General features: G+C 49.0%; 3 protein-coding genes and 1 non-coding gene across 9 annotated transcripts in view; 2 read left to right on the forward strand and 2 right to left on the reverse strand.

Annotated features, from left to right (window-relative positions):
• Window positions 1-4,311: 4,311 nt before the first annotated feature.
• On the reverse strand, window positions 4,312-5,355 carry LOC103826237 (ribonuclease CL2-like). Of its 2 annotated transcripts, none has more exons than XM_018926731.3 (2): window positions 5,241-5,355; window positions 4,312-4,835 (listed from the first exon to the last, which is right to left on the reverse strand). In XM_018926731.3, exon 2 carries the CDS (start codon window positions 4,827-4,829, stop codon window positions 4,395-4,397), a length of 435 nt encoding a protein of 144 aa, XP_018782276.2. In that variant the 5' UTR covers window positions 4,830-4,835; window positions 5,241-5,355; the 3' UTR covers window positions 4,312-4,394. The 2 variants fall into 2 exon arrangements, with proteins under 2 accessions (XP_018782276.2, XP_009099773.2); XM_009101525.4 differs by having other exon boundaries at window positions 5,229-5,333.
• Window positions 5,356-7,276: 1,921 nt separating this feature from the next.
• RPS3A (ribosomal protein S3A) lies at window positions 7,277-10,893 on the forward strand. Its single transcript, XM_030239382.2, has 6 exons — window positions 7,277-7,442; window positions 7,698-7,801; window positions 8,935-9,122; window positions 9,270-9,478; window positions 10,050-10,159; window positions 10,730-10,893. Exons 1-6 carry the CDS (start codon window positions 7,381-7,383, stop codon window positions 10,849-10,851), a joined length of 795 nt encoding a protein of 264 aa, XP_030095242.1. The 5' UTR covers window positions 7,277-7,380; the 3' UTR covers window positions 10,852-10,893.
• Window positions 10,401-10,470, forward strand: LOC115485376 (small nucleolar RNA SNORD73). The gene has a single exon (XR_003946136.1). It is a non-coding gene; the product is annotated as a small nucleolar RNA SNORD73 (small nucleolar RNA).
• A 1,946-nt stretch (window positions 10,894-12,839) lies between the features above and the next one.
• The window catches only part of SH3D19 (SH3 domain containing 19), an 81,699-nt gene continuing 78,993 nt past the window's right edge, over window positions 12,840-15,545 (reverse strand). For all 5 annotated transcript variants that reach the window (XM_050974115.1, XM_050974114.1, XM_018926728.3 and 2 more), the window contains one exon: window positions 12,840-15,468. In XM_050974115.1, the coding sequence (XP_050830072.1) occupies window positions 15,352-15,468 (117 nt within the window). In that variant the 3' untranslated portion in view covers window positions 12,840-15,351. The remainder of the gene's footprint in view (window positions 15,469-15,545) is intronic.

Genomic DNA, 15,545 nt, shown 5'->3' on the forward strand with positions numbered 1-15,545 from the left:
ATTTTTTATACATTGGCTTTCTTGCATCTGACTTTTGGGTCCACTTCCCTCTGGTACAGGTAGCAGGAGCTTTCTGGCTTGGGAACCACTGCCCATCCCATGGATCATCCTGAGTGCAACACTCTGGAAGGTCTGGCTCTGATTTGCTGCATGTGGTGATGAAAGAGCTGGAGACCCTGTCTGAAGGAGCCCAGCATGTTTTCCTGAGATAAAATGAAGAGATGACTCAGTTTCTAAGCATGAATGTAGGGAAGAGGTTGGTGGCAGCACTGCAGGAGAGGTGGCAGCACTGAAGGAGACAGGGACTGGCCATGACAGATCCATGTTGTGCTGGCAAAGGGGAGATAATTTGCAAGGCAAGTGGCTTACAAACCTTTAGCTGTGTACTCAGTGGACTCAAGAGGTAGCCAAACATTCAACCAACCCACAAAACCTGAGACTGAATCCATTTTGCACGCTGAGTTTCAATTAAGTGACAAACACTATTACAGGTATTGGCACAGGGCCTACATGGTGTGAGATGTTAACTTGATCAAAACTCCTTACTTTGAGTTTGAGCACTTGAGTCTGGTTCTAGTGTTTTTCTTGGCACCTTGCAGCAGCATTTCCAGCAGACCAAAGGCAAACAATAGTATTTTTCAGCTATATTTTTTTAGATTGGGTGGGAGGCCTCTTGGTCTCATATGAACAGAAATTCTTAGCTCTTGGCTTTCCCCTATGGTAGCTCATGCTTCTTGTCCAGCCTAGGTTTCAGGTCTTAGGGTCGATGCTTGAACAGGAAAAGTGCATTAGGATTTCTGATGTGTAGCTGTTGAGGGGAAAGTGACACCTAAGCCTCAGCTGAGTGCCACAGCTGAGTTTGAGGACTTTGCTTTCTTATGCCCTCCTTGTCTTTGCTGTCCCCAGCATGCCATGAGCAGCAGCTCCGCTTTTCCTAGCAGGCATTCTTGTCCCCATGCCCAGGAACCTCTGCAAGAATGGTGGAGGGGATGGATCATTCCCTGTGTGGCAGGGGACACAGATGACCCTGCACCCTGGGGGCCAAGTATGTCACCAGACGAGGGGGAAGGAGGATTGCAGGATGTGTCTGATTGGGAACTCAGCTTAAGGTCCCTGTGCCATGGGGACAGTGCTGAGGAGCAGCGGCTGGAGGAGCAGCACAGACCCAGGATCTCAGAGGTACTGCTTGAGGGGGAAAGGGGTGGTTTCTTGTCTCGTGCTGCCCCCAGGCAGCCTGGCAGCCCCTTTCCCAGTGGTCCAAGCACACGAGAAAGGTGGATGTGCCTCACAGAAACTGTCTTGTGTTTTGCTGTATTTGTGCAGGGTGTATTTTAAGAGCAAGCAATGCGCTGGAAAGAAGCTTTTTCCATGTCAATTTTGGCATGCATGGCATGCAGCAACAGCCTGGTTTCACAGGACCCGTTCTGCCAAACCCATGGAGCTGATACATGACTTTGCTGAGTAAATACAATCTGAAGGTCTTTGCAGTGCCTGCTTAAGCAATTCTCTGCTATGGTTCTGAAAAAAATGCCCTTGCTTTTCAAGGAGCAGGAACAAATTTCCACAGTAGCGCTGGAAATATTGACACACTGCTCATGCCTCTCATCTTATATCATCAAAGGCTGGGCAGTGGAAGCTTGAGAGCCGTAATGAAGTGTGTGATTCAGCATTATTTGTTTCATTTCCCTGTGCTAAACAAGCAACAGCCAGTTTCTGGTGAAGGAATTAATTGACAATAGAGTGAGTGAGCAAAGCAGGCTGACCACTGTCAAAGCAAAGTCTGGGCATGAAAGTCAAGCAGATATGACTCACAGACAAGTTTTAGGCATACAGTGCTGTTACTGAAACATTTATGGTTGCATTTTTTTCTTCAGAAAAAAAAAAGCACATAAATGGGAAGGGAGGCTGTTAAATAGGGCTGAGGAGGTCTGAACTGAGCTCTTCTTTCAGGCTTTTCTGTGACCTTAGGAGAGCTGCTTAACTCCCACCCACAAAGCAGAGATGATAAGTTTCTGTGTTACAAAGCAGAATCAACCACAAACCTCGCAACTTTACATTTGACTGTGTTAGGCAGGACATGAAAGTACCTAAATGAGGAACCAAATAGGAAATAAATGCACTGATTTATTAAAACACGATATTGCAAAATTCCTTCCTTTATTCTCAGGTACCAGTCGCTCCCTGGCTTTTTGCTGCTTGCTGCCATTACAAATCTGCTGACCACTGCCTGTAAATGGCCCACTGCTGCTTATGGCAAAGACCACAACACCCTCTGGATATCCTGATTCCTTTGTGGCTAATTTCTTCCCTTTAGCCTTCACAAAGAACAGACACAAACATATGCTGAAGAAACAGAGCTGCATCTTAGGAGAAAACACAGCAGAGGAGTGAACCAACAGTGCAATAATGAGATGGGATGTGCTGGAGTGGTGGAGCTGCCCTGCCATCAAATGGGAGATGCCAGGAATCATCCAGACTTTCCAGCAGACTCAGGTAACTGCAGCATGCTGGGCATCCCAGAAATGGCATTGCTGTTTTGGGACTGCTGCTCAGAGCTGTGTCCCCAGGACGGGTGCCACCTCCCCCATGCACTTCAGGGCCTGTAGTGCAAAGCTTCAGGGGTAAATCTCAGTGATGATATTTTTCTCTATCACTGCCGGCATGATCTCACCTATCAGAGAACAAGGGAGAGGTGGAATCCTCCTCCAAGTCCTGAAGAACCAAGGTAGCAAGAAGCAGAGATCAAACCCTTGTACTTGCAGAGACCCTGGGTATTCCCTCCTGAAACAGTCAGCTCCTCCCATGGCCAGGAGTGAGCAGGGTGGAGAAGTGAGTCTGCGGTAAGTTGCTGGTCCAGAAATGCCCCAAATACCTTTGAAATACCCCAATTCCTTCCCAGTGCACAAAGAGAAGGGCTCCCCTCACTAGGCCAGTGCTGAGAGGGAGCTCACCAGCCCATGGATGGCCCTCAAAATGCCTTTCACCTGAATTTCAGAAAAGGAGCACCTGAGTTACTTGAGGCACGTGAGCAAGAGGTATCTTGGGGGGAGAGGAAAAGGATTGGGAAGACCATTTTCTGCACTCCTTTTCCTCCTCAGCTACTCTTTCTGGATGCATTTGGGCTGCCTTTTTGTAGCAGCACAGCTCCTGAATGTCAGCAGTCCCATGGGACTTCTCAGGGCTCCCACAGCAATAGGACCAGAGCAAAGGGGTCCCCCCTTTGCATCAGGCAGAGTGCTGCCAGCACGTGCAGGGAGGTGATCCTGCTCCTCTGCTCAGCACCACTGAGACACACCTGGAGTGCTGGATCCAGTGTGGACTCCCCAGTACATGAGAGCCATGGACAGAGTCCAGCAAGGAATTGATGAGGATGAAGGGACTGGAGCATGTCTGACCAGAGCATGAGCTGAGAGAGCAGGAACTGTTCAGCCTGGAGAAAAGAAGGCTCAGACAGGGGGAGCTTGTAAGTGTCCTGGTAAGTACTGACAGGGAGAATGAAGGACAAGAGGTGATGAACACCAGCTGAAATTGTGGAATCCCATTGAGACTCAGGAACACAACTTCTGTATGTGTGTGCATACTGTGTGTATGTGCTGGTATGTGTGTCCTGTGTGTGCTAATGCAGTGTGCTGTGCTAGGAGCAGGTGGGTGAGTGTTGACTGCTCTGTGTTGTGTGGCTGCAGCTGCGTGCCCAGTGCAGGTTTCGTGTGCATTGTGTGTGTGTGTGCTGTGTGCTGTGTTCAATGTGTGGGATGGTGGCTCAGGGCTCTGTGTGGCCCCAGTCAGGGCTCAGTCCTGTGGGGGCCCCAAGGGGGAGCAGCCTCAGCCCCAGAGAGGTCACAGATGGGGTCAGAGGCATGTGGGAGATGGGGCATCTTGTGGGACAGTTTATGGGGTAGACATGGGGGAATTTGGGGGTACCCAGCGGGGTTATAAGGCATGTGGGAGGTTGGAAAACCCTGCGGGAGTTATGGGCTATCCAGGAAAGCAATGTGACACCCAAAGGGTCAGGACACTGGGGAGAGGGCTGGGTGCACACCCAGGTGGGCTTTGGGCTGGGAGGGTGGTGGTGGTTATGGGGCACCCATGGGAGTTGTGGAACACCCAAGAAAGGGGAGAGGGCACAGGAGAAGGCAGAGATACCCTAGGGGGCTATGGAACACCATGGAGGCTGGGAAAACCCAGGGATTTATAAGGCACCTGGTGGCCAAACACAGCTTGGACAGGGTTGGGGTCAGCCAAGGGTTCAGGGGGCACCCAGGGAGCGGTATGATCACAGGGTCCCGCCACAAGCTGATGCTGGAGCCCAGGCCTGCGACACCTCCTTTATTGGCAGCACTAGCAGAGGCCCTGCCGGGAGGGAGGGAGGATCCAGGGGCCCACCAGGGCAGGCCTCACAGCGGGGCCGTGTAGGTGCCCGCCAGGTGCACGGGCAGCCCGTCGCGGCAGGCCACACGCACGTGCTGCTGGGCCTGGCGGGCGCGGTAGGCGCAGGGCGGCCGCGTGTCCCCGCCGCGCAGGCGGCACGCCGTCAGGCTCAGGGCGCTCGGCGTGCTCTGGAACCCCGTCTCCGGGTCGGGCGCCTGGGAGCAGGCGGCCACCAGCTCGGCGGCCGGGGCGTGCACGAAGGTGTTGGAGGGCTTGCAGGGCCTGCCCGGGGCCGTCACGCGGCGCCGCGCCAGCATGGTCTCGCAGTAGCGGTGCGCCGCCAGCGTGGACGTCCGGGGGTTGTCCACGTGCTGCCGCAGGAACTTCTCATAGCGGGTCTCGCCCTCCGCCCCTGCCAGCGCTGCCAGCACCAGCATCACGCACAGCACCCAGCCCGCCATGGACACCTGGGGAAGGTGGGGTTACGGCCATCTGCACCTCTGGGCCCCCGACTGGAAATTCCACCCTGGGCGCTCGGTTATTGTACAGATTCCCTCTCCCAAATCCCTGGGTCCTACGCAAATTCCCTCCCGATGCCTGGGGGCCCATCTCTGGACAGCTGGGCTATCTGTGGATTCACCTGGATGCACAGGTTCCCTAAAGTTATGCACTCCCCAGAAGTCTCAGTCCCCCATGGAACACCCCGTAGCTGCTCCTCAGACCCATGGCTCCCTTATAGATCCACCCCATGCCCCTGCTCCCGGATGCCATACACAGCCTCCCTTCCCCACTGGATGCTCAAGTTCCTCACAGACCCCTCCCACAGCCATTCTGGTCCCCGATGCACCCTTCACCCGCACCTGTGTGCGCACCTCAGATTCCCTTATGGCCTCAGGGTCTCCAGGATCCCTCCCACTCCTCTGCACCTCTTTTATACTGGCCCCAGCTGTGCCCAATGGGCAAGGATCCAGGAGGAGGGGCAGGGTAAAGAGCAAGGTCCAGTGGATGTCTGGGGGAAGCCAGGTGTCCAGGAGGCCCCGCTCACCCTCATGGCCCCCAAGGTCATTAGGCAGTCATTAACGAACCACGTCACTGTCTGCGTGCATCCCCTTGGGTGGCCCCTGCCCACTCTGGCCTTGGCCACCTGTCCCATGAAAGGCAGGATACCTGGGTCCTTTTGGGTGGCAGGGCAAGATCTGTGGTTCCCTGGTGGTGGGCAGGATGTCACCATCACCTCTGGGGCAGCTGGCAGATGTTCCTACAACCTTTGAAGGGTGTGGCACATCCATGGCTCTTCTGCAGTGCTAAGGGGCCTATGTGTTCCTTTTCCCTGTGTCCCCTTGCTGGCAAATTCATACTCCTGGGAAGTGCCAGAATGCATTTTCCTCACTGCTTCCTCCCATGCTCCCAAGATGCTCCATTGATGCAGTGAAAAGCAAAGAGCCAGGAGCCAGCCTGAGCCCACCAAACACTCCTTTGCCTTGGCCATCGTAATGGAGCCCCAAGGAAAGCATGTCCCCTCCAGGCATGCAGTGTGCAGGAAAGGCTGTCACGAGTGGGTGCAAGTGGTCTCCATCGTCCTCTCCTAAGACATCAGAGAGACTCTGATAGGAAGTGGCAAAGAGAGAATGAGGTTCTGGGCTGCACCTTTCCCAAAAGAGCTGTAACACTTCCAACACTGGCCACAGAGAAGGTGCAGAGGGTCCTGCCCTGGGCTCTGGTGGCATTTCTACAGCCTCTGAAGAAATCCTCCTCAAAGGTACACAGTCCCTACAGTGGGAACAGCTCAGGCACCTGGCCAGAACCTTGCAGACATGGAGGGTCAGCACAGCCCCCTCAATACCCTGCTCCTGGATTAGGAAGCAGGATAGGGACTCTCACCATAACCCCTGAGACACACTCTGCTTTCCACTGTCCTGGTGTGGATGCAAAAGGGATGGCACCCACAGGAGGAGGAACAAGCCTGGATGCTTGGCAGTGAGCTGTCTCTAGCGGGCATGGTGTGGGTACCTGTGCTGGATCCCATCCTACTTGGCACAGCCTCAGACATATCCTTGCCAGAGGCTGCTGTGATGCTCATTGGTGAGCCACAGCCTGTGGTCACCTCTTGTCCAGGGGGGTCCCAACTGCCTGGCACCGTCCTGGGCACGGCTTATCCATGTCCCGTCCCAGCCCCTGCCGGAGGGCTGAGCGCAGCCTCCCCCTGCCCTGTGCGGTGGGGAGAGGAGCCATCGGCCGGGGCATTTGGGGCAGCTCACACCACCAGCTTCTGGTTGTCCCCTCGCCGCCCCAAGGCCTGGGAAAGCTGCTGGGTTTAGGATCTCTCTAAACAGAGTCTAGTTTAGAAAGGAGATATTATTTATTCTGCACGGGATGCAAAGTGGAGGTTTGACAAACACACCATGGGGTAAAAAGTAACATCTTTTATACAGTAAAATTTACATGAGCTCTCCTGTCTAAGCATATTCCTCGTATATCGATGTATATTTATTTGTATGACGGTACTCTTACATGATGCTTGAAATACATTAAGTTCATTAAGCAACTTCCATTGTAGAAAACACCAGACGACATCAGTTACGTTTACAAAAGGTGACGAGATTCAGCCTGGGGACAGATAATTCAGCTTGAAGACATCAGAATGGGCGGGAGCTGGCACCTTCCTTTCGCCGGGGTACAGTTGGTGCAGCGAACCCCGTCCCTGTGGCTCTGCCCGTCCGCACAGCGGCCCCACTCAGGCATCCCTATTTCCGGGACGCAGGGACCGGGAGTGCCGGGCCGGGCGCTCCGCAGGGCTCCAGGCGGGGGCGCTCACGGGCACAGGCTGTGCGGAGGTTCCCCCCGCCCCCCCCGCGCCATTGGTTCCGTCCCGCCGTGGTACGTCCCGGGCGGGCCGCCCCCGCTCCCGGCGCTGGAGGCGGCCCCGTTCTCTCAGGTCTCGCGCGAGCGCCGCTCTCGTATAATCTCGCGGGAGTGCGCTGGCCCCGCCCTTTCCGCGGCGCGGGCCGGACCATGGCGGTGGGGAAGAACAAGCGCCTCACCAAGGGCGGCAAGAAGGGCGCCAAGAAGAAAGTGTGAGGGCCGCTGGGGCGAGGGCGGGCTGTGCCCGGGGGCGCCGGGCGGGGCGCCGCGGCGGCGGGATGCCGGGGATGCGGGGCGGATGGCGGCGGCGGCCCGGCCGGAGCAGGGCCGATGCTGTCATGGCGTCAGCCGGGCGGGCGTGGGCCCGGCGGGGCGGGAGCAGCGGCGGGCAGTCGGAGAGGAAGGTCTTACTGCAGCCCGGTGCGGCCTGAGAAAGTCGGCTAAAAATCTTCTTCATTTGATTTAAGGGTCGACCCTTTCTCCAAGAAGGACTGGTACGATGTCAAAGCACCGGCGATGTTCAATATCCGGAACATCGGGAAGACGCTTGTCACCAGGACTCAAGGAACTAGTGAGTATTGGGGGTTGGTGCAGTACAGGGGATTGTGTTTGCTCCATGTGCTCTCTCCAAGCGGTTAAACAACTTCTTGGATAAAAGACTGCTGAAAAATGGGTTTTGCTTGTACTGTTACGAGCTTGGAAGCTAAAAAGGTTGGATGATTTGAGTGGATTTTTTCTTTGAGTTGACCGATTTGTTTAAAAAAATTAACTTAGCTGCAGGAAGTCCGTATGCTGTGCTCTTGTTTGTACAAGAATGCCAAACCATGGAATAAAGGGCCTGAAGTTTCTAATGAGCTCCTAATGTGGTAACCTGGCAAGTTGGGAAAAGTTCAAGTTGTAAGCACTAGTTCTGATGGTCACCGGGGGAGATGTGGGACAGTGCCACAGGAGATCTTAGTCCTAGTAGGATCATAACGACCAGCACATCAAGACACTGAAATTTAAAGGTTTTGGGTAAAGATTAGAGCCAGAATTGCTGACTTACTGTGAGCACTGATGTATCACTGGAGGGTAAATTCGGTTTTATATCATCTGGCACACCTTAAGAAGAGGAGACCTCTGTTAGGAATGCAGAGGTGTCTGGATAGAGGTAACCCTGTTTTTGGAAGCTTAGCCTTGCAGAATGGCTGAATAGCTATATGACACTCTGCTGGCTGCACTCAGAGTTAGGATTTTGATTGTTACTTTGAACTCTAACATGTGAAACAGATAAAATGAGGGTCACTGCCAAACGAGGTGTGAACCAGCCAGTGTTGTTAAAATGGTTCCTCCTTGGAGGAGGAGCTGTGAAATGATTGTACTGGGCTGTTCATTGTTGCTTCATCTCTGCTGAGCCCTTGTGGCTTTTTATGTTTAGTTTTCTCATTTTTGTTCATAATTTCCAAATACTTGGTAGCCCCTTTATGCTTGAAACAAACCAAATTATTACACATGCTGGAATCTGCTGTTCATATCCCACACCTGATTCCCACACTATTGCTTTGAAAAGATTGTTCCCAAAGAGAGAAATGTCCAACCTTGCTGGCTCGGTGATCCCTATTAAAAAATACCAAAGATCAGGATTCCAGAGGGAATTCAGTGTCTGATTTGAAGGATGTGCGTCTAATGTTAATCTAAGGTGTTTTATTCTGTTCCATCTCACAGAAATTGCCTCTGATGGGCTGAAGGGCCGCGTGTTTGAGGTGAGCCTGGCTGATCTGCAGAATGATGAGGTTGCCTTCCGCAAATTTAAACTGATCACTGAGGACGTTCAGGGCAAAAATTGTCTGACCAACTTCCATGGGATGGACCTCACAAGGGACAAAATGTGCTCCATGGTCAAAAAATGGCAGGTGTGTGAGAAACAATGTCTGCGTCACTGCCGGTGCCTCGGGGAGGGAGGGAGGGAAGGAAGGAAGCACTGGTGCCTGGTGTCGTGGGGTGTGGGGCTGGGCAGCCTGTGCTGCAGGGTGCTAAATGTTCAGTGCTTCCTCTTCCAGACAATGATTGAAGCCCACGTGGATGTCAAAACTACGGATGGGTACCTGCTGCGCCTCTTCTGCGTGGGCTTCACCAAGAAGCGCAATAACCAAATCCGCAAGACCTCCTATGCCCAGCACCAGCAGGTCCGGCAGATCCGCAAGAAAATGATGGAGATCATGACCCGGGAGGTGCAGACCAATGACCTGAAGGAAGTTGTCAATAAGCTGTAAGCTTTGGCCCTATTCTTTTATTCTCCCCTACAGTTTAAATCCTTGTCTGGGAATTGGTTGTTGCTGAGTGCCTGGGGAGTGCTGGTGCATCCCAGGCCGTTGGTCTGGCAAAGAGCCCCTCATTTGGAAAAGCCAATCACCCTTTTCTGCAAATGGCTTCTCCTAGTCTATGCATCCTGTCTGATCTGAATGCGCTGTCACGTTTGCATAAATGTAAAATCACTGTACAGAAGATTTCTGGTTCACATTTCTACAGACTAAAGTTGTAATTCTGGTCTACTGGGGCTGTGAATGCTCGGAGTCCTTCTGATAGAAGAGTTTCTCAGTGTGCTGAGTGCTTCCAAAAGTTTGCAGATTTGCTCTCGAAATGAGCACACTTGCACTGTGTCCCTTATAACATTGCAAGGGAGGTGTCTTTGACAATTTTCTTCAAGTACATTTAGAGTCAAAGTGATGGTGTAAACTATGAGAATATTTTGTGTTCTGAAGGATTTTTTTTAAAGCCTGTGTTGCTGCTGCAGAAGCAAGCAGAGTTTTTTAGCATTGTGGTGCTTTGTGATTTCTCAGGATCCCAGACAGCATTGGCAAGGACATCGAGAAGGCCTGTCAGTCCATTTACCCTCTGCACGATGTCTATGTCCGCAAGGTGAAGATGCTCAAGAAGCCCAAGTTTGAATGTAAGTCTGTTCCTGCGGACATTTGGAGGAGGGTGTGGAAAGGAGGGATTTTATATGTGTTTGCTTTTGGATAAAGATGGTACAGCAGCTTCAATGAGCTTTAGTAGTAGTGGAAGGAAAAGTGTGTCTTGTCCCAGTGTGTGGCTTCCAGGACTGAAAGCCATGCAGTGAGCGTCCAGTTTGGAGCTTCTTGAAATCTCACCTGGAACTGCTGCTGAATGTTTAACAGCTCTGCTTTGGGAATGAATGATGACAAAATGTTTCGGTCCCAGATGATGTGGAATGATTCCATTTCCCCAATTTCTGACATTCCCGTGTAATGCAGCAGTAGGTGCTTGAGTCCAGATCCTTTTAGAAAAAGCTGTAGTTTGCAGTTTCATTACATAGCCTTATTTAACTGCTTGATCTCTCTGACTGTCGCTGCAGCAGCATTTCTGTGCATGAGCTGTCTGCAATGGACTTAGTCCTACCTAAGAAAACATTCTGGTACTTTAATTCGTGTGTGATGAGTAATTTAAAACTGTTCAAACAGGTCCGTCTCTCACTGTTTCTGTCACTGCTTCTTTTTAGTGGGCAAGCTGATGGAGCTGCATGGTGAAGGTGGTGGTGCTGGAAAGCCCTCTGGGGATGAGGCAGGCACCAAGGTTGAGCGAGCTGATGGATATGAGCCGCCCGTGCAAGAGTCTGTGTGAAACTAAAAATTGGTGGAAAATAAAAGGTTTTAATATACAGAACTAATGCTTGGTTGGTTGCCTGTATTGCTCCTGGACAATATTGGTACTGAATGTGTGGATGAGCTTTCAATAAGGTAAACCTACAGCCTTGGTTTAAAAAAAAATATAAGAAGTACTCATGTACTTCTCCAGTTGTGTTGTGGAGATTAGTAGAAGAAGGTGGGTTGTCCTTTCTGTGGATTCTTTATGTTGGTTTTACGCAGTAATTTCAGTCCTCACCAGAAAAACCTTGTGTATGTGTGCAGAGGTTTTATTGGTGAGAGGTGCTTCACAAAGTACAGGGAAGGCAGAAGTTGCACAAGGAAACCTGTGTCAGAATTTGGTATTATTGGAAAGTCTTACCGTTTTATCCAGATGACTTGCTTCAGAATAATGTGCATATGTTTAAATTTCTTGGTAATTTTATACAACCTCTCATGTGATAGCTGTGGTCTCTAGTGGTCAGAAGGTGTTTAAAGGTGTTACGGTTGTAATTATGATAATGGAAGCAGTGTTAATTTTGAGCATTGTAGAAATCCAGAATGTCCTTAAGGAGTGGAGTTGGGTGTTGGATTTTAACCTGTCAGAACTGAGGGATTGACTCAGTTTTGGAAGACCTGTGGAACTTCAGGGGAAAAAATTCTGTAAAAAGGCAATGTTGTATGTTTTGAAAACAAAGCACTTAAGTGTTTTGCTGAGTAATTTTGTTTTTCATTATCTAACAGCATTTTTGATTCTTGTTCAACTTGGCTTAAAAGTGAGTGGTTTTTCTGGCTAAATAGTTTTGTGCACTAAAGTGTTTTGTTTAGGCCAACAAACCTAAAGTTAGTCCTGTTACATTGTTGGTAAGTTAGTGATTTAAAACCTGAGAGCAGAACATGGAATTCACTCAGAATGGTGGCTTTTGTAATTGGTTGTCACAGAGCTTCGGACAAGAAATAATGGAAAATAGTGAAAATGTTACTGTTCCAACAAAACTACTGGAGAAAAGGAGAGGGGCTCTGCTACCTGTGAAGGCTGTACTGTTTCCTGCCAGGGATTTTCACATTTTCCTAGTTGATAATTCTGGTTTGGACCAAGGAATAGGCAAAATTGAGAAGATTGCTTTTGAACTTACTTCAGAACACTGCAGATGATGTGATTTTGTCTTGTGATTCCAAGTTACAGTTTTATTATGTTCTGGTTTTTCTACTTTGTGTAGAGGAGTGAGTGCTAAACTCTACACAAGGAAGTGTAGAGGACAGCTACTGGAAGGAAGAGGAGTGAGTGCTCAACACTCAGGACATCAGAACAGGGGAAGGAATCCTCTTGCTTTGCTGTTTCCATCTGTACTGCTGAGGCAGGTGTCACCTGCCTCCAGGAATCCCAGACATCCACATTTTTTAAACCATAGGTTTTATTAGTTACTTGCATATCTGAGGACTTTATGTTGCCAAAAGATTAGTCCAAGAAGATTGGAGGAAAGAACAGAGACTTGGGATTTTTTCAGGCTTAGAAATGTATTGTTTGGAACAGTGCATTGCCATGTAGGCATTCTGGGTAAATGTAGGCTTTGTAATGTGATTTCAGGTGGGGCAAAAGGAGGAAGGAAAGTACTGTGCATCATCCTCTGTATTCTCTCATCAAATACCAGCTGAAAAATCATGGAGTATGAAAGCAGCAATTAACAGAGCACACCTAAATTATGTGCAGGATCAGCCTGTGTCTTCCTCACAATGTTGTTCCAGTGAGAACAGTGTGTGTGGTGCCCTGTGGTGACAAGTAGCAAAATGTGATAAATTCTGTAGGTGGTGAGTGAGGCATACCCAAGTGCAAAGGCTTGGATAACCTGTTAAAATCATCCACATTTTCTGAGGGGTTTGGACTGCTTGTCTGGGGGTGGGGTGTTACATTGCAGAAAAAGATCTCTCAAACTGTCAAGTGGAAAGCTCTGCTTTCCACAGCATAAGACAAAATGCCATCACGACTTAATTATAAAAATTTTATTGGTTAAATACATTCTTAATTTACAGAGGTACCATAACAAACTTACTGGACTTAACAAAGGTTTATTTAGGACACTGTTCATTGTACACAGAACAAAGATATCTTCCTGAAGATAATTCTAGAGGATGGGTCAAATAAAATATTTTGGTAAGTGAGGCTTTCATTCTAATACATGGAGATCTAGCTGGATTTCAAGGTTACAGCTGGAATTTGCTACTACATTGCAGTCAAGATTTGCACTCCACCTCTTTCCCGGCTTTTTGTACACCTTAGGAATTTTCTGATGGGTATCTGGTCTTGTGGTGTTGGGGCACTGTCTCAGAAAAATCCTGCCCTGTAAAAGCCGAGCATCTCCCTTGCTTCAGCGTTCACACAGACGCCGTTTCAGCTGCCTGCAGCCATGCGAGCAGCCCTTAGATGGCACTCGGTGCTCTGAGTAAAAGGCCTTGCTGCTACTCCTGCCCTGCCCCACAGGGAGGAGGACATTACATACAGCAGAGTGGTCTTGGCAATGAACAGGCACTGACTTTAAACATTCAGTGAAGTTACAAAAACAACTGGTTAAGACACAGTTATAAAAATGGGAAAGAAGAAATTAAAAAAAATTATTAAAAAATCAGTTCTACTTTTGAGACTTGTATCAAAACCTTAGAAAACTGCCAGACAAACAGTAAGTAAACATACACTTCAGCTTCATCTACCACCACACTGGTGCGCTGTGTCTTTTAAGGACCTGGCAATTCCTTGGATTTCTTTAGGAGATGACTGGTTTGTTGGAATAAAAAAGAACCTTTAGAATCTCCTAACAGGAAAGCTTGGGAGAGTGAGAAGGATTGTCCTTGGCTGTGGACTGCCCCATGATTCCATAGGAGTTCTGGACAGGCTTGCTGGGGCTGCTAAAACTGAGTAACAGCTGTAGCCATTGTTGCATTTCCAACCTTCTAGAACAGCACATAATTCAGCATTTTGCTTATGTTGATCCCTATTGGAAGTAGAAGTCCAGCTCCTCAGCTCATTAAAACTTTGTGACCTTCATCCCCTGGCTGTGTGAAGGGTACTGGTGTAGTTAAAGCACAGAGCAGAACACAAAGGGGAGGCTGTGTCTGTCTGTGCAAGCTCTGTGGCCTGGCAGTGACTGCTGGGCAAATGGTGCCAAGGCCCTCATGTCTGCACTGCATGGCCCTCAGGCTTGCTCCCAGTGAGCTCCAGGCTGCCACTGGGACTAGATGCCCATTCCTTGCTGTTACAAAAAGGAACTGACTACCAGAAGTTCCTATACTGTGAAACGACCTCAATCACATCCATCTCAGTTGGTCAGTCAAGCTACACTGCTGCTTTGTACCAAGTGCCTTGGTGAGAGCTCTTGAGAGTAACCTCTTGCCAGGCATGTTAAGGCCTCTTAAGGCCTCGACAGACCATTTGTAAGGATGTTCAGTCTATTTGGTATGTGGCAACAAACTGGAAACCAATCCCATGTCTGCTGAAAACTAAACCCACAGCTCTATAATATCCTTCATGTTAAGGATAGGAATAGTGTTACTGAAGTGTGTTCCAGTGCTTGAGTGACAAATGAAATGCAGACTGGGTGAACACTGGCTTTCCACTTCCATAAGCGGAGTGGAGGGGCAAATAGTTGGACTAGTGCAGCTACTCCATGGCTGGGATCCGAGAGAGCTCCATAGACACTGTCTGACACTTAACTTCAGCTGGGAAAGAAGGGTATGATGGTGCTCAAAGAACAGTGGGCAGTAGGAAAAAACTAAACCTGCACTTGCAAAGTATTTTGGGGAAAGCGAGAAAGGTCTAAGATGATTCATACCATTTAAACAGAATTCATTAAGAGGCAAAATACTTAAAAACTTTACTTTAGTGATCTTGATGTATGAGCAGCTTGGGCTAAGAATAGGATACTACACAAGGATTTATTTCTCCATTTCCCCTCTTACCAGTATTAGATTTGATACCTTTCTACTATGAAATACCAGTTATTTTTCTTATCCTCTAAGTCATAAAACAAGTGGATTCTACTGCTAATGTGGAACTCAAGCAGTAATGAAACCTGAATATCAAACTTCATCTACATACTGAGTGCTGTAATTATATATTAAAACAATTTTTAAAGTTTGGATCTTAAGAAGTTCAAAGAAGGCCAAAGCAGCTTATGTTATGCAGACTTTGTGCATGATAAATATAATACCAGAGAGTAAACATACTAGAATGCTATATAAGTTAAAATGGTGTTGCACCACAGTATTTCCCTAGTTGGAAATGGCTAAAAAGCCTGCTTGTTTTGCTCTCTGAGCATTCATGAAACATGATTACATACACTGTCACAAAAGACTCAAATTTTCTTATCTGACTTCAAGATACTATGACTGTCTAGAAAAAGTAGTGCAAAACATTGATAATCAACACTTGTTGATGTCTTTGCTGTGCCTTTAGGGTAGAAAACATTCTCTCCCACACGCAGGGAGTACGTAGAAAGGCAACACTTCACGGTGATTTTAAAATCTGAACAAAGTTCCTGGGAAATATCCCAGACTTTCCTAGTATCTCTCCACTCATCCAGTCCTCGTCTACAGATTCCAGCTCTGTTATCATGTCACCTGCCTGTAAGAGAAGGAGCAGTGTGAGTCAGTACAGCTTACTCTGCAATCTTACTGAGCAATGTTAATGCATGCAGAGCT

This window comes from Serinus canaria, chromosome 4 (assembly GCF_022539315.1).
Source record: "Serinus canaria isolate serCan28SL12 chromosome 4, serCan2020, whole genome shotgun sequence".
Classification (NCBI taxonomy): domain Eukaryota; kingdom Metazoa; phylum Chordata; class Aves; order Passeriformes; family Fringillidae; genus Serinus; species Serinus canaria.

Bases quoted from the DNA above. Each gene is read 5' to 3' on its own strand.
- LOC103826237 (XM_018926731.3), bottom strand. From the start codon at position 4,829: ATGGCGGGCTGGGTGCTGTGCGTGATGCTGGTGCTGGCAGCGCTGGCA.
- RPS3A (XM_030239382.2), top strand. From the start codon at position 7,381: ATGGCGGTGGGGAAGAACAAGCGCCTCACCAAGGGCGGCAAGAAGGGC. The intron at 7,443-7,697 runs GTGAGGGCCGCT...ATTTGATTTAAG, and splicing joins AAGGGCGCCAAGAAGAAAGT to GGTCGACCCTTTCTCCAAGA. The intron at 9,479-10,049 runs GTAAGCTTTGGC...GTGATTTCTCAG, and splicing joins AAGGAAGTTGTCAATAAGCT to GATCCCAGACAGCATTGGCA.